The 24357-nt window shown below is 41.6% G+C and overlaps 2 protein-coding genes across 5 annotated transcripts in view; one reads left to right on the top strand and one right to left on the bottom strand.

Moving 5' to 3' along the window:
• tdrd9 (tudor domain containing 9) overlaps positions 1-24357 on the bottom strand; it is a 223383-nt gene that overhangs the window by 173556 nt on the left and 25470 nt on the right. The gene's annotated exons all lie outside the window — the stretch shown is intronic.
• On the top strand, positions 13689-18037 carry rd3l (RD3 like). Its single transcript, XM_078563378.1, has 2 exons — positions 13689-13966; positions 17734-18037. Exons 1-2 carry the CDS (start codon positions 13689-13691, stop codon positions 18035-18037), a joined length of 582 nt encoding a protein of 193 aa, XP_078419504.1.

Genomic DNA, 24357 nt, shown 5'->3' with positions numbered 1-24357 from the left:
ACCAACAAATGAATGCAGAAAGTTTCTAGTCATCACATTATTCAAAAGATTCTTCAAGGCAATGAGGAAAAACAAATTCACCCTAACCCGAGGTATGAGCACGGAGGGATGCTGAAAACAGCAACACCCTACACTACTGGCAGTGCTTTCTGAAAAAAATGTACTGCTACAGAATAAATGTTAAACAAGTGAAAATCTTATGACGAACCTCACATTACTGGCTTATCTGCTTTTTTTTCCTCAACAAGGAGCATGTTTCACTGCTGCAAGGAATCTGTTTTTAGAATGTGGGGGTTGAGCATATCTACAGAAAGAACTGGAAACATATGTCTGTGTGCTGAAGGCAGTATTTGCTTAAAACTCTTTGTACTTGTGCTCCTTTAAACAGAAAGAATCCGACAAAGATCTATATAAGAGTCATACAAATAAACAGATTAAAAGCTTGCTTGTTGACTATTTGGCTTGGAATGAAGGATTGTGCATCGAAGTTATTCAATTCTATATTACCTAAACCCAAATTCACATCATCAAATCTATTTTATCCTTGCATTAACCTATGATCTCCTGCCATATCTGCAAAATAGTTTAGCTTGTAGTAAAATAATATTCTCATTCTGTAGAAACCTTGTTTTAAAAAAACGCAGTTATTTTAGGGTATCTTCTGCCTCTGCTTAAATACAATTCTCTTGTTGCATTATACAAGACATTGTTAAAGCGGCAAGGAGAAATACACAGGCTGGGCATTTTCACTTTGAAGGCAAGGAGGACATTAGGAAAGGATGGAGTGGGGACCTTCTTTAAAAATAGCATAGGTATAACCAATTCAACAGATTAAGCTGCAAACTTGTATGTGACTGTGATAAGAGTGCTATCAGCAACATTAAATGTACAATACCTGTCTCCAAAATATTTGGTTATTATTAGTTCCAGGCTGTCCATCTCGTAAATCACTCAGTAATTTTGTAAAAATGCATGTTCAATTCTTCTGCGTAGTTCTCAATTAGAGTTGAGCCAAGTAGCAAGTCGTAAGATAGAAGCTAGGTTTTTTTTCACCCCAGTAGAGGAAACTAAAATAGACCGGGATCTTCTATCTGTAGTATCTTGCTATATTGTTCGAGGAAAGTTAGGAACGATATTGTTACGTGCATGCATATATAAGTATCCAGGATGCCACATCAGGCATTACCACACTACATACAGTACACCAAACCAACAATGTATCATTGAACCACCTACATGGAGAGGTGCAATAAATAGTCAACTCCCACCATTCACACCCTCTCCACAGCAATTCTGTTTACCCGCACAAATTTGTTTGTGTATCCAATCGTGATCGCGACCCTAGAACTTTGCTCATCCGTGACTAAAAATGTAACAATCCAGATGCTATCAATTTAAAAAGTCAAAACAAAAAACAGAAAGACACATGCAACTAACTATTAGAGGCACTTGAGAGAGACATTTTGCCTCTTTTTGAAGATCTTCGAGCTCTTAACAAATTTGCTGCTTCTGTGCTTCAAGCTCGTGCAGCCTGTCAAGCCAGCAGAAAACTGCAAGTTCACAGTGACATTTAAACAGCTCACACTTGTGTAACAGGTGGCAAATCCCACGTTTTGGAACCCTCCTAAACCACTGGTGTCACTGCACACCTAGAATCATTGAAACTCAGAGTCGCAACTCCCCTGCTCTCCAGCCATTAAAATACTGTAACACAAACTAAACAGCACCTACAGAAGCTAATGTTTCAAGTTTCTGCACATGGTCCCGAAAGGTTAAAGAACTTACTTCATAAAATTCTTTAGAAACCATAATAAAAAAGTTTGTCCTATTTTCTTTGAAGAAAGCGCATACTTGCAAATTGAAAATTGTACTACTGCATTCTGTAATTGAAAAATTTTAAGCCGTTTTTGTTCTCTTGTGTTGACAAACATTTCTTTAGTAAAACTGTCTTCAATTTAATCTTAAAAAGTTTTTACTGACTCCATCAATGTAAAAATATGAAATTTGGGGATGGCTGGAACATATCTAATTCAGTCTCATTATAAATTGCGTTCGCCATTCACAATTTCACCGTTCACAAGGTCTCTCCAGAACAGAACCCTGCAAACAGCTGGAGTTAACTGTACAGTCGATGAAAGCTCCAGTATCGTGCCTAGATGTGTGATTATTTCGGACTGCTGGCAACTAAAAGACAGAACATGACAGCAACTGATGTTTGTCAGTAAAACCCATGTATTGTAACTGAAATAAATGTTGAATTATATTGAGAAAAAACAAACCAACCCAAATTAATGTCATAAAGAGAGAAAAATCTGAGTGAATTGTGCAAAAACTAAATGGTCACAACCACAACAATGACCGCACAGCTCCAGCCCATGATGAACTGGGAGCAATTAGGGGTGGGCAATAAATGTTGGCCTAGACAGCGACGCCCACATCCCATGAATGAATTTTAAAAATGGCTGATGCTGCGGGCACATCCGGGAAGTTTAAACAAAAGTGCAGACTGACAGTTAGTAGTTTTCTACAAGGCATTAGTGAAGGGGAAAGGGTCAATCCTTTTGTGGACAGGAGAGAAAGGTTCAGATCTTTTCAGTAGCTGGGAAACAAACAAGGACAGCAAAATCCCAGATAAAATTTGAGAAGTTCAGCAGACAACTAACTCCAGCCAAAATTGAACGATCAGATCCACCAATATGAATTTTAAAGCCTGAAACAGGAAGTTGAGCCTGTTGACAATTTCTTCATGAGATTGAAAAATGTGGTTAGATGTATAAATTCTGATAGATCAACATATTTGGGGTGCTGTACACCCTTCTGTGCAAAAAGCTCTAATTGAACAGGACGAGCTCACAATATTGCTGGCTGCTGCCACTATCAGAGCACATGAAGCCATGAGTAGATAGATGCAGACACTGACTACCCAAATGGCTTACTTTCGAAGGAGGCAACAAAGATTTCATTTGCTTGTGCCAGGTGCAGCAATCCTTAGCAAGCTTCTCCCGAGACTCAAGGTCAATATCAAAACTCCTAAGTGAAGCCTTCAGAGTGTCCTTGTCACGCTTCCTCTGACCACCATCAGAGCACACCCCAGATTCAAGCTTTCCATAGAACATTTGTTTTGGTAAGCAAGTGTCAAGCATTCTGGCTACATGGCCAGTCCAACTGAGCTGTGACTGTCTCAATGTGGTGTACGTGTTTAGCATGCCAGCTTGGGCGAACACCTAAATGTCTGGTATTCTATCCTGCCATCCAAGATCAGACATCGAGACTGAAACTGATAAGCAAATGAGAAGGAACAGAGTACATATTTGACCTATGTCTGAGCTGCAAAAACCAGAAAAGGTCATCAATAGCACCAGCAACATCACTAACTAGCAGTGTAACATCATCAAAATCACCAGCAAGTGACACATCGACAAGATCAAGCATAACTCCTACAACACCAGGTGCAACACGCAAAACATTGATGAATTGGCATGCTGTACTGCCACTGAGAGCAATGACTGCCAAATCCACAAGATGGGGTACAACATCCTGCCACCTAGTGATACTGTGAATAACACCTTTTAAGAAAAAGAAACAAGCTATAGAAGACTCTTAAGGTGCTCAGTTTAATTATAAATGCCACTTGCTCATTTTTAGTTTCAACAGAAAAAAGTTAATGATTGGGAAAGTTATATTGGTATAAAGAGCCATTATATTTACGAGGGATGTTATATTATTATATTCTTCAAAAGACTAAGGAACTATATTTATGTGTATGTAAGCAGAATTATCTAGAACGCCACATCACACTATTGCACTACAGTCTGTGCAGAGGGCTAACAATGTATCATTCCACCATCCACGTGGAGAGAACAAAATTCTTGGTATTGTTGGACTGATACAAAAGAGTCTGCAGAGGGATATGAAACAAGAGCTTTATCGGAACACATCTTACCACTCTAGCTTACATTTTCACAAGGCTTAAGAGACAAAATCATGTGATGTTGCATCACTTCCTGGGTACAAATTATATTAGCATATTAAACGATTAGAATTAACCCATTAATAACCCAATGTCCAATATAACACATTAAACTACATCTCCCCCAACGTCTCCGATTCCCATTTCTAAATTCAGAAGATCAAACAAACCACAATTTTAAACTCTGTTGTGTTGCAGTCCTTAATCTTACTTTCTTCTCTTTTGTATTCTTCTTTCCTCCATTCCTCTTATATGGATAGCCACTGTGGCAATTTCATAGGTCTATCAGAACAGGTGCTCCTCTCCAATAGGGAGGATCTGGGGCTCGAGTCCTCTGGGTAGGACCTCAGACCCTGTTGGGAAGGAGGGCATTGATAGATGACTCAGGTTCACCAGTCAGGTTGTCATCTGGATTGGTGGATGAACGTAGTATCCCTGACCGGTTAATATTGGATAGATGACTGCTTCCACAGGTAGGGAGGTGTTACGGTATGGCAACCAGCGCATCTCTGTTCCACCTCACCGTATTGTGCTCTGTTTGTATGAGGTAGGACCATAGGTGTGGTGTTTGTTCAACCACTTGTCCATACCAAGCTCGGTTTCAGATCCAAACTGGCTTTCCTGGTTGGAGATCTGGCAGGTTGCGTGCCTTGCGAGGTTTGTCATAGTTCCACATCTGGCTGGAATGACACTTGTCCTCTTCCTCTCTCACTTTGCCCAAGTCATCAGCTTCGACTGTGGCATGGGTAGTAGGAGAGAGACAGACAGAGACAGAGTGAGTGTGTGTGTGAGTGTCTATGTGCGCGCGCGTGCGTGTGCATAAGTGTGCGAGAGTAGGAAGTCAAGTTCTCAATTTTCTTCCTGAGTTCACATGATGCTAGGCCATTTTGGAGTGGAGTTGAATGTTAGGTCAGAAGGGCAAGTTGGATGTCATCATTATTCAGCAATGCTTTCACTGTACACACTGCTCTTTCAGCTTCACTGGTAGCTTGAGGATACCTTCGTAATTATTATGGACAATTATGTATGGTATTATGGACAAATTTATACAATGCCATTAACTCTTTAAAGTGTTCACTTGCCAAACTGCAGTCCAGTGTCGAAGATTACAAGGGCTGGGATTCCATGTGTTGCAAATACCTCCTTCAGTGATGTAATCACTGCTTCAGAAGTGTGATCTTGCAGTTGTTTGACTTCTATCTATCTGGAGTAGTAGTCTACAACAGTCAAGACCATCTTACCTATGTGTTCAAAGAGGTCCATCCCAAGATTTTCCCATGAACATGAGGGAAGATGACATCAATGGTTTTCTTGTCTCCTGACAATGAAAAGCACAGTAATAGGCTTGAAATCATCTCTTTCAGCGGCTTTGCAACACCTGGCCAAACAGAATATCTTGCTCTGGCTCAACATTTTGTGATGACCAAATGTCCTTGGTGCAATCGTTATATGTCGGAGTCTCAGAACTCTCAGAATGACTACTATCTCATCATTGATAAGTAAATCATTAATTACACTGAGGTTTCCTCTCTGTTCATAGTACAGTCGAAGAATGGGATTATGTGGCATGTGTGTTCATCCTTTGTTGCAGTACTCTCTGACCTGAGCACATTCTTTATCAGATTTCTCTGTATCTCTGATTTCGTTCAGTCACTGAGTTGTTGCTGGTAGTTGTTGAATCAAAGATTTTTACCTCTCCAACAAGGGCTACATCACATTGTTCAGACCTTGCCAGTGGGATGTAGGACAAAGCATCCACTGTATTCTGCTGCTTTCCTAGAACATACTCTGTCTTTGCATCAAACCTCATCACTCAGTCTGAATCATTGTACTCATGGAGGCATTTTTGCTAACCCCACTGAATTTAAGAGTGTCGTTAAGGGTTTGTGGTCTGTCTCCACCTTGAAGTGGAGGCCTAAAACAATCTGTGAACTTCTCACAGGCCCATGTAGCAGCTAGTGCTTCTTTCTCTATCACTGCATATCCCTGTTCAGTCTCCATCAGTGAACTGGTCCACGCTTTCCATCCATCTGCCTCTGAAAAGTGTACAGCTCCCAGTCCTGTGGAAGGTGCATCTGCAGCAATGATAGTGGGTAGCTCTGGGTCATAGTGAGCTAAAATATCAGGTGATATCAGCATCTCTTTGATTTTCTCAAAAGACCTCTGTTGTGCTTCTTCCCAGCACCATGTCTTGTCCTGTTGCAACAGCTGACGTAGTGGCTGTTAGGTGGCAATGAATTTTCTGACTTGGTTTACCATACCCATGAATCTCAGGAGCTTAGTCAAGTTCCAAGGGACTGGAAACTCCTTGATTTCTCTTGTCTTCTGCGAATCAACTCTGACATCAGATGCATCCACAATATGCCCAAGGAGCTTAAGTCATCTGCAAAAATTTGCATCTGTTGGTGACTGTAAGTCCTGATTCCTCTGGGCATCACAGAACAGCTCACACTCTCATGTAATGTTCTGTCCAAGTAGATTTGTGGGTCAGGACATCATCCATGTGACATACAACTCCATCCAGTCCTTTTAGGACACTTAACATTGCCCTCTGGAAGATCTCTGGCACTGATGTGTGCCAAAGGGTAGTCTGTTGAAGCAGAACTTCCCAGGGTAATGAAGGTTGTGAGCAATTTACTCTTCATTGAGGGGATTGCCAAAATCTACTCTTTGCATCTAGCTTTGTGATGATTGAACTCTTTCCCAATTTAGCCACACTCTCATCCACAGACAACACAGGGTGAACTTCCATTCATCCTAATTAAAACATTCAACTGCTTTGTTGTGTAAGATTTCCGCAAATTCTGACACATCTGTTGGGTTTTGGCACCAAGACCAAGCCCAAGCACCAGCTTGTTGATTCTGTCGCAGGTGAAATAACCCACTGCTTCAGAGTCAATTTCCTTCTTTACTTTTGGGAAGAGTGGATGAGAAACTTGGTGTAAACAGATACACTGACTTCATTTCTGGACGTAAAGTTTCATGGTATGCTGTCTTCAGCTTTCCTAGTCCTGCAAACAGCTGTGGCAATGCAGCTCTGAAGTTTTGGGCTGATCTTTTTGGCTTTCTAGTTCCTCTGCTCTGCAAATCAGGTGCAAGTCAGCAGAGGCCTTCCTGCTCAAAAGTGAGTCTATCTGATTCTAAATCTCACAATGTTTCTGTCTATATTTAAGAGTTGGTTTCAGTTCTCCTACAACCTGGAGTTCTATCCCTCCTGGCCTGTATAGTTTGATGCATGATAGCTGAAGAGAGCTTCTCTCCAACCAAGGTTCAGCATCAAAAAGAATCAAAACTACTGCATCTATGCCTATTTAAAAGTGCATCTCATTTCCCTTGACGAGGATATCAGCATTTCATAGCTTCCACTTGGTTCTTGGATCTCTCCCCAAGGAAAGGCACCTCAATATCATGGCTACAATCTACTTCATGAATCTTGCCACCTTTCGAGGCCTTCCTTTGTGTGTATTCTGGTTTCTTGCTACAGCATACAACCTGGAAGTGGCCTATCTTTCTGCAAAATGGAATTTGGCCTCTTTGGCAGGGCAGTTTTCAAGCCTGTATTTTTCCCTGCCATGCCAATTATAGTAGCTTGGGCTGTTGATGGACACGCTTCCCGTCTGTCCTCCTTTTCTATGTCAACTTTTCCTTTTTTATATTTGACATACTCTACTGTATCAGCCATTTTTAAGATACAACTTACCCCGTCACCTTGAACCGCAGGTCAATTCTGTTTCCTGACCTCAGCTTGTGTGCTCACTTGGACTGCCTTTCTTAAGGTTAGATTATCTCTTGTCTGAAAGTGGTCATACAAGGCATCAGCCAACATCCACGTCAATTCTGTCTCTGATCAGGTCATCTTTCAAGCTGCCCTCCTCTGTCCTCTGCAAGTCTATACTGGTCATTTTTGAATGCACAACACTTTTCCCTTGACATTGGGTACATCTGTTAAATTTAGGCCGTTCAACAATGGTATACTTTCTCAGATTAAGGTATGTATCAAATGCTCTGATATTTTGTCATATGTGGCTTTCTCCTTATCAATACCCTGTGTAACAAGGATATCGTCCACACACACATCCATCGCATATAACAGTGTACTGACCTGTTCAATGCTTGCTTTCACAGTGAAGCCTGAACATAATTTTACTGAAGCAGGACCATTGGTGCCTTCTCGACTATATTCTGTCCTTGACCACTCAAGTGCTAAGTAACTTACATCAGCATAGGTCAACTGCATGATTTCCTCTCATTACAGCAGTGAACGTGAATAACTTCAATTATGGGTACAAATTAAGATATTATTGATCAGTGTTCACAGCAGTCAAATTAGTGCTGAATATATCAAAAGTTGCACAAATGTTTTCACTCAATATTCTAAATGCTTGTCTATTATTTATAGTCTTATTTAGGAATAGAAAAAAGTGAACTTAGTCCATTTTTTGAAATTAACATTTTAAATAATCCATAATCCTTTTAAACATTTGAAATAAATAAAATATTATTTTTTCTTCATTCTTTCATTAGCCTGGGCCTCTGGATTACTAGTCTAGTGACATCACCCCCATGTCACCATCCACTCATCATGTTCTACTTATAATGTAATTTAGTCACAAGACAAATGTGAGGCTGATGAAGAAGCCTATTTGTTTCTGTCAGAACCTTTTCACCAAGGTAACAGGATCTCTCATAACAACACTGTTAGATTCAGTAAGCCCACATATTTTCCCCCACTTCATGGGAAAAATATACAAAAATTTTAACAATACAGGAGACTACCACTCAGCTCTTCTCTTTCCAATGCAAATCCTATAGATAAACCCTTCCTGCTTCTTTTCTTCCACCACCACTTTGCTCGTTACATTCATCCTCTTCCATAGATGACACAAAGCTCTGAAACTTTATTGGAAACATAAAGGAGCAATTTACAAATTTACAGAGCAATTTCAGGTCTGATCTTTTATCAGTTTCATGGTATCAACATTTTCAAAACTCCCTTAAGACTAACATTGCAAAAACACTTCTAAAACATTTAAGACTGCTGAAGGTAGCAGCAATTCAGAACATTTAAGTTCTCTAGTTGCATCAGAGAACATTTTGTCCAGCATTTTCTAGGAATAGAAACATTCTTCCTCCAGCTTTCAGTTCAGTGACAGTGAATGCTGCGAACAAATCACAATGACTGCTTGAGGGCATACTTATGAAGCAAAATGTAAAATGTGATGAAAGAAAACTATTTCCTTTATTTGCACCCTACATACAACTTAGAATGAATATGCATTCATTTATTATAAATCACTGTGTGGTTACAATCAAAGTACTTACTATTTATGTAAAGTTAACTAATAAAAAACAACATTATATGGAAAATATAAAATTCTAGTTTACTAAATAGGTCTGGAAAATATCTTTTTACACTAAGTATGGATGTCAATACTTCACCACTAAATTTGATCTGCAAAAAAATGGGTTCAGAACCAGTTTGTAAAATACTGCAAAGATACAGAAGCTAGTTTTGTAATAAGGTGCCCAAAATTAGGTCCATATTACTCTAACTGAAATCACAACTCTTTTTAATGACATGAAATTCATCAAGTTCAAAGGATCACAAAGTATGAAAGTCAAAATTTCTAATTTTAATTTCTACTGTAAATGGAAACTAGATTATAAGAAAATAGACACTTCCTTACAATTCCACAACAGTAATTCTCCATTATTAAGTGTGACCAGGTTTATCTTGAAGCAGAAATACTCCTGTTGAACAGAGAGGACAAATCCATTTAACAATATTTTTAATACAATATCTCAGTTCACTAGCTACTTTAAAAAACTGGTTAAACAGCTACTTAAAAAAATGTGGGGGAAAACAGGCATTTCAGCATTCTTGGAACAAAAAGAAACCCACAGAGACCCATAGAAGAGAGGACTTGGTTGGAAAACTTTGAAATGGTCCAGAAAAATGGTAACCTTGAAGCTTGAACTAAAACAGCTGTTCTAATTCCAAGACATTCAATTAAATCTCCAGTAATTATAAATATGTCCAGCAATACAGCTGTTGAAAAATAATCAGAAAATGTTAGCTACATGCAAACAGGTTAGGAGCTAATATTTTATGGATGCGACATCAGCGAGAAAGCAATTATGAAGGAAAACATGCTATCCTCAGCCACATCTGTAACCTCAATGGTCAGGTCAAGAGCAACCCCATTTGCCAGAAACCTGAGAGTGGGTTTTCTTCTCTAAATCCAAGCTGGAGAAACAAAAAACACAGAAACATCAGAAGGAGAAGATTTTTTTTTAAAAAGGGGAAGTCTAATCAGAAAATCTTAATTGAGAAAAATGAAAGACCCTTCCCAACTTACGAATGGTGCAGGCAGAGTGAAAGGTTATGCGAGTGGAAACAGCTAAACTACCCTTTCAGGAAGTCAACATGGACTTGACAGGCAAAATGGCTGCTTTCTATAGTGCAACCACTCAGGCAGCGATATCAGAAACTATAGTGAAAAATATGCCCCAAGGAAGGAAAAGATTACAAATTGTTAGGAAAGAGAGATAGTTTAAAAAGTTATACCTGTATTTGTGGGTGTTAGGAATGAGTTTTAGCTTAAAGTTTAAGTTTGATTTGTATTTCTGTATTTGTGTTAAGAAAAGGTTAAGGTGAGTTTTAGTTTCACTTTAAAAGGTGCCTGCATTTCTAATGATTTTTACGACTCTCAAGAGAAGTTAAGCGAGTAGAAAAATTGGGTTGTTGCCTAGCAACAGGGGTCCAGAGAGGCAGGTCCCTCCCACAGACACACACAAAAGAAACGAGAAACAGCAGTTTTGTTTTCGAAGCTGTTTGAGTTCAACTGGTTTTGAAGACAGCTGCCAGGCAGAAGCAGCCAGTGAGGGGCAGGTAGCCAGTTCCAAGCTAAAGTTGATTGAAAATAGCTGCCAGGGAGAGACTGGAGCAAAGGGGACAGGTAGCAAGTCCCAAGCTAAAGAAGAAAGTCCCCAAATCCAGGGGAGTGGAACAGGAGAAAGTCCTGAGAAGGCCTTCTGGTCAAATGAAGGACACGAACCTGGGAAAGGTTCTGTCCTGCAGAGAGGAAGGCTCCAAGCTTCAAGCTTAAAGGAAGCAGATTTAAAGCAGGAGGCCAGAAGGTCCATAGACACAACAGAAGGTCCATAACTTTTGCTATGGGCATGTGAAGCAGTGCTGTACTGTTGACGGCTGAGTCGGTGAGAAAGAGTGCGTAGAAGAAAGCTTGAATGCATGTGGTGACATATGAAGAATGTTTAAGGACTCTGGGTCTATACTCAATGGAGTTTAGAGGGATGAGGGGGGATCTGATTGAAACTTACAAAATACTGTAAGGCCTGGATAGAGTGGACGTGGGGAAGATGTTTCCATTAGTAGGAGAGACTAGGACCCGAGGGCACAACCTCAGAGTAAAGGGAAGACCTTTTAGAACAGAGATGAGGAGAAACTTCTTTAGCCAGAGAGTGGTGAATTTATGGAATTCATTGCCACAGAAGGCTGTGGAGGCCAGGTCATTGAGTGTATTTAAGACCGAGATAGATAGGTTCTTGATTGGTATGGGGATCAAAGGTTACGGGGAGAAGGCAGGAGAATGGGGTTGAGAAACTTATCAGCCATGATTGAATGGTGGAGCAGACTCGATGGGCCGAATCTTATGGTGACCCAGGGGAGAGGAACATCAGAAGGAGAATTCGAAATCCTGGTGGTGAATCTTTGCAGAAGGCATCTGAGATAAAGCATCAGTTTGGGAGATGATTCCGAGGCAAGTTCTTGGAAAGTGGAGATTGGAACCCCTAGTGTGAAAGACGGGGTTCAGCGAGACTGGTTGGCTCACTGCGTCTTTGGTGGTGGTGGTGGTGGGCGGGGCGGGGGGGGAGAGTTAATGATCAGCTGACTCCTGTGACTCTGTTCAGTAGCTACTCTCCACGTATCTGAACAAGCAAATAAAAGTTAAGATCTATCAAGCCGGGTTCTACCCTGGGATCAGGCTTGACCCGTTATAACATCAGTTGGGATTATAAAATCATAAAAGTAACATCACACATATATACAATTAACATCGACTGCATAAGAGTCCATACATTCATCATATTTTGCTGTGCTTAACTATATATTCCATGATATTTTACCATATAGTTTAGCTTTTCTAATCCACTTGAATTTACCAGTGTCTCATCACTGGACACTACTTCTACAATTTTATAAATTTAACATACTTGTGCTACATTTTCTGGTCTGTGGCAAACATCCACAACTCAGCATTTTTCACTATGTTCTTCGTTAAAGACTTTACCACACGAAAACTGCCATTTCCATTTTGAGACTATAAAAACACAACACTGCTTTGATTATATTTAGTACTTAAAATCTTTCAAATATGACTTTTTATGATTTAAGATGAAATACTTTAACTGAAATGAATAAAGCTGTTGTCCCCACAGGCATATGTCTAGTTCAATTCAACTCAAAGATTCACTTCCAATTCACTTGCCAACAATAAAGCCCTCCACATCAAAATACCCCTGCAAGAAATCTAGTGTCTACATTTGCAGATCATGACAAAAGGCTAAAATCAATTCAGACTTTACGTTACTTAAAATTTTCACTTATATGGTGCTCACAACATAGATCAAGCTACTTTGCAACAGAGCTGGATCTTCCTTCCACAGATGAGGTTGCTCACTGGAAACTACATACAACAGTGAACATCAGCTGTCAATAAATATTAGCTGCCAACGGCTTCTCTCAGCTGCACAGAAGAATCCGATTAGTTGATCACATCTTAAGATATTTCTCCCAATGTCAAAAGGAAAACAAATTAAAAGGTAAGAAGATTTGAAGATTATTTCAGCATTGTACTAGTTGATAAACTAACACAGGCATTAATTAAGCAAATATATTTCATACTGAAGCACAATCAAGCACAAAGAAATTATTGTAAGTGACATTTCAGGAATTTTCAATTCTATTTGTAGACATAAAATGCAAGGACAGTCTGCTGGCACCATGAACTGCTGCACCAATTTCAGCAATAATCATTAGCAGGTTCTCCTTCGCAATTCTTTGCACATCAAGCAATCTCAACTGAGGGTTCCGATTGCTGCCAAGCAAGGAATGAATTTTCTCATGGGGTAGAGGAGCAGACATAAAAGAATTATTAAACGTTTTTATTTCATGGATATCTTCCAGCAGCCAGTACTACTCTAAAGAGCTACTCTTTAGCAAGATCAAATGGCTGAAAGCTTATAATGTGTTCAGCCTCGCAGTGTGGCAACATTACACGATGCTGACTAAAGAGAAGTAAAAGTACTGGAAAATTTTAATTAAATGTTATGGAGAGCCAACTACATTATTGCTTTGTCGTTCCTGATTTGTCATTAGTTGTGACTAATCTGAACAAAATTTTAAAATGAATTGAAACAATCAGAACATGGAAAATGCTTTTTGTCTCCTTGAAATACAAATTACATTTTAGAAAGTAATCTTCAGCAAATGTTTTCTGTTTGACTTGCCAAAGTACAGTTAAATTTGGCTTATTAATTCCAAACCAACTCAGCTCCTGAAATGTTAAGCAAAAGGGATGCCCCTGTAACTTTAATTTTTGCATAGAAGTTTCATTTAGAGATTCTAAACAGTCAGATGCTGACATATGAATTTCAAAAGACTAAAATGTTTGTTCTCATTCATCTGAATTACAGCATGACTTTATTTGAGTGGATGATGCGATCAAAACACGAGTGTCTCAGACCCATTCAAAAAGCAAAAGCAAAACATGTAACGGAATCCCTTATGATGGAATTAACACAGTACATGAAAGATTCCCAAAGGCTAGCCAATTTATCCAGTGATGAACAGAAAATCCAGAAACCTACCAGCTGCCTGAGTCAGGAACTTTCTATTCAACCTGAAGATCAAAGTCACTTGAAATTTTTGTGCTCAAAAATCCATGCCCATCACATTGAAGCTGTGCTTTGCAAGTGAGTAGATTTTTTTTTTTTAAGTTGGATTTGTTTGGTTACACAATAGAATGAACTAGAGTGCATCAATTCACAACAGTATTGCTTTAATTCCCCCACACCCAACATCCACTCCTAGATGTCCTCTTTAGGTCCTCCAGTACTTTGGTCTTAACTGCAACCAGAAGTCAACCAAGTGGTCTGCTCCCCAGCTTCTACCAGTGCTGACCCTCTTTGGTAATAGAAAAGACAGACAGGCTAGAATTGATATAGCACCTTTCCCAATCTCAGGACATTCCAGAATGCTTTACAGCCAATGAAGTACAATGGAATACTAGTCAGTGTTGTGATGTAGTAAATGGCTACAGCAAAATTCCCCAAACAGAAATGTGAAAATGATATTTTGTTTTAGTAAGGAATTATCAAGGGATAAATATGAGCCTAGACACGTTATCAAGAGATAATTATTAGCCTGGGCACTCGGGAGAACTTCCCTGGATCATCTTCGAAATAGACAGAGCTAAGCGATCCCACAACCAAATGATCAGATCTAAGCTCTGCAGTCCTGCCACATCCAGTTGTGAATGGTGGTGGACAATTAGACAACCCACTGGAGGAGGAGGCTCCACAAATATCCCCAACCTCAATGATGGGAGATCCCAGCATTTCAGTGCATAAGATAAGGTGGAAGCATTTCCTACACTCTTCAGCCAGGAGTGCCAAGTGGTAGATCCATCTCGGCCTCCTCTGAAGGTCCCCAGCATCATAGATGCTAGTGTCCAGCCAATTCAATTCACTCCACGTGATATTAAGAAACAGGTGAAGGCACTGGATACTGCAAAGGCTATGGGCCCTGACAATATTCCGGCAATACTACTGAAGACCTCTGCTCCAGAAATTGCCGCACCTTAGCCAAGTTGTTCCAGTACAACTCCAACACTAGCATCTACCTAGCTATGTGGAAAATTGCCCAGGTATGTCCTGTACACAAAAAACTGGACAAACCCAACCCGGCCAATTACTGCCCCATCAGTCTACTCTCCATCGTCAGCTGTGGCTCAGTTCATAGCAACCTCGCCTTTGAATCAGAGGGTTGTGGGTTCATGTCCCACTCCCGGAAACCAAGAACTGTGATTGTACTCAAAAGAGTTGCAATCTGAGACTGTTGATAACTCGAAAGAGTATCAGTAAAGTAATAGAAGGGGTCATCAACAGTGCTATCAAGCGGCACTTGCTTAGCAATAACCTGCTCACTGACACCCAGTTTGGGTTCCACCAGGGCCACTCAGCTCCTGACCTCATTACAGCCTTGGTTCAAACATGGACAAAAGAGACGAACTTCCAAAGTGAGGTGAGAGTGACTGCCCTTGACATCAAGGCAGCATTTGACCGAGTGTGGCATCAAGGAGCCCTAGCAAAACTGAAGTCAATGGAAATCAGGGGAAAACTCTCCAGTGGTTGGAGTCATAACTAACGCAAAGGAAAATGGTTGTGGGTGTTGGAGGTCAGTCATCTCAGCTCCAGGTGTTCCTCAGTGTAGTGTCCTAGGCCCATCCATCCTCAGCTGCTTCATCAGTGACCTTCCTTCCATCATAAGGTCAGAAGTGGGGATGTTCACTGATGATTGCACAATGTTCAGCACCATTTCCGACTCCTCAGATATTGAAGTAGTCCATATCTAATTGCAGCAAGACCTGGACAATATCCTGGGTTGAGCTGACAAGTGGCAAGCAACATTCACACCACACAAGTATCAGACAATGACCATCTCCAATAAGAAAGAATCCTACCATCGCCCCTTGATGTTCAATGACATTACCATCACTGAATCCACCACTATCAACATCCTGGGGGGTTACCATTGACCAGAAACTGAATTGGACTAGCCATATAAATACTACGCCTACAAGAGCAGGTCAGAGGCTAGGAATCATGCAATGAGTAACTCACCTCCTGACTCCCCAAAGCCTGTCCACCATCTACAAGGCACAAGCCAGGAGTGTGATGGAATACTCCCCACTTGCCTGGGTGAGTGCAGCTCCCACAACACTCAAGAAGCTTGACACTGTCCAGGACAGAGCAGCCCACTTGATTGTCACCACATCTACAAACATTCAGTCCCTCCACCACTGATGCACAATAGCAGCAGTGTGTACCATCTACAAGATGTACTGCAGGAATTCACCAAGGCTCCTTCGACAGCACCTTCCAAACCCACAACCACTACCATCTAGAAGGACAAGGGCAGCAGATAGATGGGAACACCACCACCTGGAAGTTCCCCTCCAAGTCACTCACCATCCTGACTTGGAAATATATCACTGTTTGTTCACTGTCGTTGGGTCAAAATCCTGGAACTCCCTTCCTAACAGCATTGTGGGTGTACCTACACCACATGGACTGCAGCGGTTCAAGAAGGCAGCCCACCACCACCTTCCCATGGGCAATAAATGCTGGCCCAGCCAGCGAAGCCTACAGCCCAAGAATGAATAAAAAAAGTGTCAGCAGATTTTTTACGTCCACCTGAGGGGGTGGTGGGGCCTTAGTTTAATGTTTTATCAAAAGATAGCACCTCCAACAGTGCAGCACTCAGTATCGCAACGAAGAGTCAGTCTAGTCCTATAAAGCATCTGCATGTCATCCAGAGATTGCCAGCACTGCTGTTCAAGATGATTTTGTCTGGTGCAGCAAACACAGGATTCCCTGCAGCATTTAAAGTTAAACTAGGTTGCCTTTGTTCAATAGTTTTGGAAATGCAACTTTAATGCCAAGGGCAAATTTGGCTCAAAAATTTATACACCAATCAGTTCAATCAATCCTTTACTCTGAATATGAATGACAAAAGTTGCTTATCATTTCAACTGCACATTTGATGCAACAATACAATGAAATAGAGGTACAAGACACAAACTGGTAACACCTCCTAGTGGACAAATGAAAAACAACATTCAGCTGTTCATCATCTGAGTGCATGTTGACAGTGATTTGTTGCACAGCAAGATCACAAGATAACTGAAAGGACTGCCATTCGGTCGAGCTCAACATAACTATCCAGAATCACCCTTTTAATGTCCCCCATTGCAGCAACCCCTCTTTTTAAAAGAAACAATTATAGCGTTATCGCTTCCACACACAACATAGTTCATTCCATGTATTTACTGTGCAAAAAACTTCATGCAAACAATTTTAGATTTGCACATATTACTAATTCAAACCTGCAACACCATTATTCTACTCTTGAATTTTAGTGTAATTTTTCTATTTACCATCTCCATACCAAAGTTAGATACCTCAATATGATCACCTGCCACTTTGGAGGTTGAAATGAGCCAACTTCTCTCATGTCATAACTGAGGTCGTTGATACTAAGGTCAGCTTGATGATCTTTTCCACATTGCCTCAAGCGCTTAAATGACTCTCTTGAGTTTTAGTCACTAAAACGGGACACAGCATTCAAGGTTTGGTCTGACCAGAGTTCTAAAAAGAGTTTGACCATGATTTCCTCTAATTGGATCAGAATCAGAAACAAATTGAAAATAAGAAGGGAAAGTTCACTAAGTCAGTTAGTATTCACCGTCCCTGGAAAAGTGGCAGGGGCGTCTGTGTCACACACATGTGACTAGTGCAAAGTGCAGTGGGCAGCGCTAGAACAATTTCCATTTCCATACAACTGAATATTTCAAATAATTTAATGTATGGCTATAAAAAAGATATTTATTTATTAATGTGTAGCTTAATATAAAATAGCAATGTAATTTCTTTAACTCTATTAATGTTCTTTTAAACAGGTGTCGAGAAGTGTCAGCAGGTACTGAACTCGTACCTCAGGAACTAATCAATATTTTTAAGCAAGTTCTACAGGACTCTATCAACAAGGCTGAAGATAATGAGCAGCTAAGTATCAAACAACAGTGGGCTAAAAAACACACAACATACAATAAAGCTTCCAAAAGAGTCTTCCAATACAAAGAAGAGATTCCGACTATTTCCAGTTATGTGGATAAAAGTCAACACAACATTGGTCCATCTGTAGCGCAAAGGATTTGGAAACTTCCACAATGTTATTCTTCCAACAGTGCAGATAGAGATTAATGTACATAATACTATACATAATGAAGCATCAGTATAGAATCAAATCGTCACTCTGTCAACTTCCAGAACTTCCTTGTGCTGCTTTGGGAGGGCATCAGAGGCTAGACATCTCAAGGCCGAGTCACAGATGATGATATCAAGCCTCTGCCATGTACGTCAAATATATACCTGGTATACTCACATACCACTGCCATACAATGAGCACTCAGAGCATCAAAAGTGGAGGCCTGGAAATAACCCACTCCCATCTCAGACACAAAGTGCATAGCACAGCTCAGCTTAGGGTCACTGCTGGTGAGACAGGTGCCCCAACACTGATGTCTGCAACCCTTGCCAGCAGCTCAGCCCAAATAGCCCAAGGGCTAATGTCCTCAATCCTCAGGCCTCTTGCTTCTGATGTGTGATGACAAAAATAGGCGCAGGCAATTTTTTTATCCTCTTATGTTTTGTTTAGACACTACAGACATTTTGATTGTTCAAACTGAAGCTGGCTGTAGACGCTTTTTCACTTGTATCCAATAAATTTAAAGACAGGTCATCATCACAAGCCAGCTGTGGTTCAATTGGGAACACACTCACTTGAGCCAGAAGGTCCCAGCTTCAAGTCCCCCCGCTGAGGCTCAAGCACAAATATCTAAGTTAACACTGTGAAATACTGAGGAAATGCTCTACTTTAAGAGGTGCCATCTTGTGGAAAAGACATTAAACAGGGGCTTTGGCTGGTCTCTTAGGTGGATGTAAAAGATCTGATAACACTATTTTGAAGAAGAGCAGGGGAATTATTCCCAGTAACCTGGCCAATATTTATCCCTCAATCAACATCGTAACAGGGTGTTAAACAGATTATCTGGTCATCCAGAGGAGTAGAGAATTGCAAACTTTACACCCTTGTTCAAAAAAAGGAGAGCGGAGTTGGAGACTTAAAAGAGCGCAAGAAGGGGCAAGACTGAGAGCAGAGCTGGAGAGTTAAAAGAGTGAGAGAAGGGGTGAGACTGAGCGCGGAGCCGGAGAGTTAAAAGAGTTTGAGGAGGGGCAAGGCTGAGAACAGAGCTGGAAAGTTAAGAGTGCGAGAAGGAGTGTGATTGAAATAAACACAGTAAATTGCGGTGTACATAGGAATTATTCTAAATTAAGATAATAATTAAAATGAATTAATAAATACGGTGGTAAACACTTTATATAAAGTATAAGGTGTGTCAGTACAGCTCAGCCATGTGTAATGTGCTTCTTGGGGGATGTGGGAAGTCGTGCAGGCACAAAGTGCCCTCGATGACTATATCTGCAGAAAGTGCCACCAGTCTCAGAAACTTGAGCTCCAAGTTGCGGCGGCTGGAGTCACAAGGCTGAGGATTACGTGGATAGCATATTTAAAGAGGTGGTCACACCGCAGCTAAGAAATACACAGGCAGAGGGGGAATGGGTGGCCGCCAGACAATCTAGGTTAAACAGGCAGTTAGTGCAGGAATTCCCTGAGACTATCCCACTCTCTAACCGTTTTTCTATTTTGGATACTGGTGAGTGAGATGGTTCCTCAGAGGACTGTAGCAAGAGCCAAGTCCATGGCACCACAGGTGGCTCAGCTGCACAAGAGGGGAGGCGGAAGAATGGAAATGCTATAGTAGTAGGGGATTCCATAGTTCAGGGAGCAGACAGGCGTTTCTGCAGCCACAGACGTGACTCCAGGATGTTATGTTGCCTCCCTGGTGCCAGGGTCAAGGATGTCACAGATCGGCTGCAGGCCATTCTTTTTGGCAGGGGGGGGGGGGTTGGTGAACGACCAGAGGTTGTGGTCCAAATTGGGACCAATTGTATAGGTAGAGAAAAGGATGAGGTCCTGAAAGGAGATTACTGGGACTTAGGAAAGGAATTAAAAAGCAGGACCTCAAGAGCAGCAACCTCAGGATTACTCCCAGTGCCACATGTTAGTGAACGTAAGAACAGGAAGATTCAGCCGTTCAACACATGGCTGGAGAAATGGAGTGGGAGGGAGTGCTTTGGATTTCTGAGGGACTGGAATCGGTCCTGGGGCAGGTGGGGCCTGTACAAGAAGGACTGGTTACATCTTTACAGGACTGGGACTAGTGTCCTTGCGGGGAGGTTTGCTAGTGTTGTTGGGGAAGGTTTAAGCTAGATTGACAAGGGGATGGGAACCTGGGGGGAAATTCAGAGTGCAAAGGAGAAAAACTGGTAGTGGGAAGTAGTGAATTATCAACTGATAACAAGGATATATCAGAGTTGCATAAAGGTAGAGAATACTTGCAGAACTTGATAGAATTAAAGTAGGCAACAGTAAGTCATTAGATGGGATCAGAACAAGGCTTTTTTATTTTCCCACTAAATCAGGGCTAATGTGCATGTATGTGGATGCATGGAGTGTGATTAATAAGATTGGTGAACTGCAGGCACAGACTGACAAATGGAATTATGATGTTACTGCTATAACAGAGAGCTGGCTCAAAGAAGAGCAGGACTGGGTGTTAAATATTCTTGGGTGCAAGGTATCTAGGAGAGACAGGAAAGAGTGGGGGGGGGGGCGGCGGCGGCAGTGGTAGTATTGGTTAAAGACGGCATTACAGTACTGAAGAGAGAGGATGTTCCAAAGGGGTCAAGGTCGGAATCTCTCTGGCCAGAGGTAAGGAATGGAAAAGGTGCAATAACATTGATTGGTGTAGTATATAGACCACCAACTAGTGGAAGGGATGTAGGGGAACAAATTTGCGAAGAACTTACTGAGAGGTGCAGAAGTTATAGAGTCATCATAATGGGGGACTTCAATTATCCAAATATAGACTGGGATAGGAATAGTACAAAAGGACAAGAGGGGTGAGAGTTCCTGGAATGTGTTTAAGATAATTTTCTACAGCAATATGTTTCCAGTCCAATGAGAGGACATGCACTTTTGGACCTGGTTCTAGGGAATGAGTTGGCCCAAGTGGATCAAATATCAGTGGGAGAACCTCTAGGGGGACAGTGACCATTGTATCAAATGGTTTAGGTTAATCTTGGAAAAGGGCAGAGAACAATCCAGAGCAGGGATAATTAATTGGGGGAAAGCCAACTCCAATGGCATGAGAATGCATTTGAATCGAGTGAGTTGGAATCAAATGTTGGCAGAAAAGAAAGAGGCTGAACAATGGGCTACCTTCAAAGAAAAAGTATTGTAGGCAATGTCAAGTTATATTCCCTTGAAGGGGAAGGGTAGGACAAATAAATCCAGAGTGCCCTGGATGCCGAGAGAGATGGAAGTAAAGATGAAAAGGAAGAAGCACACGTGTGACAGGTGGAAAATACAATGGAGAATTGGGTTGAATATAGAAGGACCAGAGGGGAAGTGAAGAAACTAATTAGAAAAGCAAGGAGAGAACATGTAAAGAGGCTGGCAGCGAACATGAGAGGGAATCCCAAGGTCTTCTATAAGCATGTAAATAATAAAAGGATGATAAAAGAAAGAGTAGGGCCGATTAGGGACTCAAAAAAGAAGACTTGCATGTGGAGGCTGGAGAAATAACGGGGGTGTTGAACAGGTACTTCGCATCTGCCTCCACAAAGGAAGAACTTGCTACCCAGGCCGAGTTGAGACAGAAGGTAACTGGTACACGAGAAGAATTTAAAATCAAGAGGGAGGTAGTGTTGGAAAGACTAACTTTACCTAAAACAGATAAGGTACCAGGACTGAATGAGATGCATCCAAGAATACAGTTATTACAGTTGAATAAAGGCAACTACAGAGGCATGAGGGAGGAGCTGGCCAGAATTGACTGGGAGATGAGCCTAGCAGGAAAGACAGTGGAACAGCAATGGCAGGAGTTTCTGGGAGTAATTTGGGAGACACAGCAAAAATTCATCCCTAGGAAGAAGAAGCATACTAAAGGGAGGACGAGGCAACCATGACTGACAAGGGAAGTCAGGGACAGCATAAAAGCTAAAGAGAAAGCATACAATGCGGCGAAGAGCAGTGGGAAACCAGGGGATTGGGAAGCCTACAAAGACCAACAGAGGACAACTAAAAAAGAAATAAGGGGGGAGAAGATTAAATATGAGGGTAAACTAGCCTGTAATATAAAAGAAGTTTGCAAGAGTTTTTTTAGATATATAAAGGGTAAGAGAGAGGCAAAAGTGGACATTGGGCCGCTGGAAAATGACGCTGGAGACGTAGTAGTAGGGAACAAAGAAATGGCGGAGGAATTGAATAGGTACTTTGCGTCAGTCTTCACAGTGGAAGACACGAGTGACATCCCCAAAGTTCAAGAGAGTCAAGGGGCAGAGATGAGTATGGTGGCCATTACCAAAGAGAAGGTGCTAGGAAAACTGAAAGGTCTGAAGGTGGATAAATCACCTGGATCAGATGGATTACACCTCAGAGTTCTGAAGGAGATAGCTGAAGAGATAGTGGAGGCGTTAGTGGCGATCTTTCAGGAATCACTGGAGTCAGGGAGGGTCCCAGAGGACTGGAAAATCGCTAATGTAACCCCCCTGTTTAAGAAGGGAGTGAGGCAAAAGATGGGAAATTACAGGCCAATTAGCCTGAACTCGGTCGTTGGTAAGATTTGAGAGTCCCTTATTAAGGATGAGATTTCAGAATACTTGGAAGTGCATGGTAAAATAGGGCAAAGTCAGCATGGTTTCATCAAGGGGAGGTCATGCCTGACAAATCTGTTAGAATTCTTTGAGGAGGTAACGAGTAGGTTAGGCAAAGGAGAGCCTATGGATGTTATCTACTTGGACTTCCAGAAGGCCTTTGACAAGGTGCCGCACAGGAGGCTGTTCAGTAAGATAAGAGCCCATGGTGTTAGAGGCAAGGTACTAGCATGGATAGAAGATTGGCTGTCTGGCAGGAGGCAGAGAGCGGGGATAAGGGGGTCTTCTCAGAATGGCAGCCGGTGACTAGTGGAGTTCCGCAGGAGTCAGTGTTGGGACCACAGCTTTTCACTTTATACATTCATGATCTAGATGAAGGAACTGAGGGCATCCTGGCTAAGTTTGCAGGTGATACAAAGATTGGTGGAGGGACAGGTAGTATTGAGGAGGCGGGGAGGCTGCAGAAGGATTTGGACAGGTTAGGAGAATGGGCAAAGAAGTGGCAGATGGAATACAACGTGGGGAAGTGTGAGGTCATGCACTTTGGTAGGAAGAAGAGGCATAGACTATTTTTTAAATGGGGAGAGAATTCAGAAATCTGGATTGCGAAGGGACTTGGGAGTCCTAGTCCAGGATTCTCTAAGGTTAACTTGCAGGTTGAGTCAGTAGTTAGGAAGGCAAATGCAATGTTGGCATTTATTTCGAGAGGACTAGAATATAAAAGCAGGGATGTGCTGCTGAGGCTTTATAAGGCTTTGGTCAGACCACATTTAGAATATTGTGAGCAATTCTGGGCCCCATATCTCAGGAAGGATGTGCTGGCCCTGGAGACGGTCCAGAGGAGGTTCACGAGAACGATCCCAGGAATGAAAGGCTTAACATATGAGGAACGTTTGAGGACTCTGGGTCTATACTCAATGGAGTTTAGAAGAGGGGGGATCTGATTGAACCTTACAGAATACTGAAAGGCCTGGATAGAGTGGACGTGGGGAAGATGTTTCCATTAGTAGGAGAGACTAGGACCCGAGGGCACAACCTCAGAGTAAAGGGAAGACCTTTTAGAACAGTGATGAGGAGAAACTTCTTTAGCCAGAGAGTGGTGAATTTATGGAATTCATTGCCACAGAAGGCTGTGGAGGCCAGGTCATTGAATGTATTTAAGACCGAGATAGATAGGTTCTTGATTGGTAAAGAGATCAAATGTTACAGGGAGAAGGCGGGAGAATGGGGTTGAGAAACTTATCAGCCATGATTGAATGGTGGAGCAGACTCGATGGGCCGAATGGCCTAATTTCTGCTTCTATGTCTTATGGTCTTATGGTCTAATACTGAGGGAGGTGAGGGGAGAAATGTCAGAGGCACTGGTGATAATCTTCAAGTCTTCTTTCGACACAGGGGAGGTGCCAGAGGACTGGAGAACTGTGAATGTTACACCCCTGTTCAAAAAGGGGTGCAAGGATAAAGCCGGCAATGACAAGCCAGTCAGTTTGACCTCAGTGATAGGCAGACTTCTGGAAATTATAGTACTGGATAAAATAAATAATCATTTAGACAAGTGCAAGATAATTAAGGAAAGCCAGCATGGATTCATTAAGGGAAAATCATGTTTAACTAACATGCTGGAGTTTTTTGAGGAGGTAACAGAGAAGGTTGATAAAGGAAGCATTGTTGATGCAGTGTTTTTGGATTTTCAAAAGGCATTTAATAGTGCCACACAACAAACTTGTGAGCAAAATCCTAGC

This window comes from Cetorhinus maximus, chromosome 18, assembly GCF_964194155.1.
Source record: "Cetorhinus maximus chromosome 18, sCetMax3.hap1.1, whole genome shotgun sequence".
Taxonomy (NCBI): domain Eukaryota; kingdom Metazoa; phylum Chordata; class Chondrichthyes; order Lamniformes; family Cetorhinidae; genus Cetorhinus; species Cetorhinus maximus.
The sequence above is the reverse complement of the archived record's forward strand: the minus strand, read 5'-3'. Positions and strand labels throughout refer to the sequence as shown.

What these genes read in the sequence shown, in the direction of transcription:
- rd3l (XM_078563378.1), top strand. Translation starts at nt 13,689, where the DNA reads ATGACTTTATTTGAGTGGATGATGCGATCAAAACACGAGTGTCTCAGA. An exon ending in ATTGAAGCTGTGCTTTGCAA is followed by an intron (nt 13,967 to 17,733) that starts GTGAGTAGATTT and finishes TCTTTTAAACAG; the next exon opens with GTGTCGAGAAGTGTCAGCAG.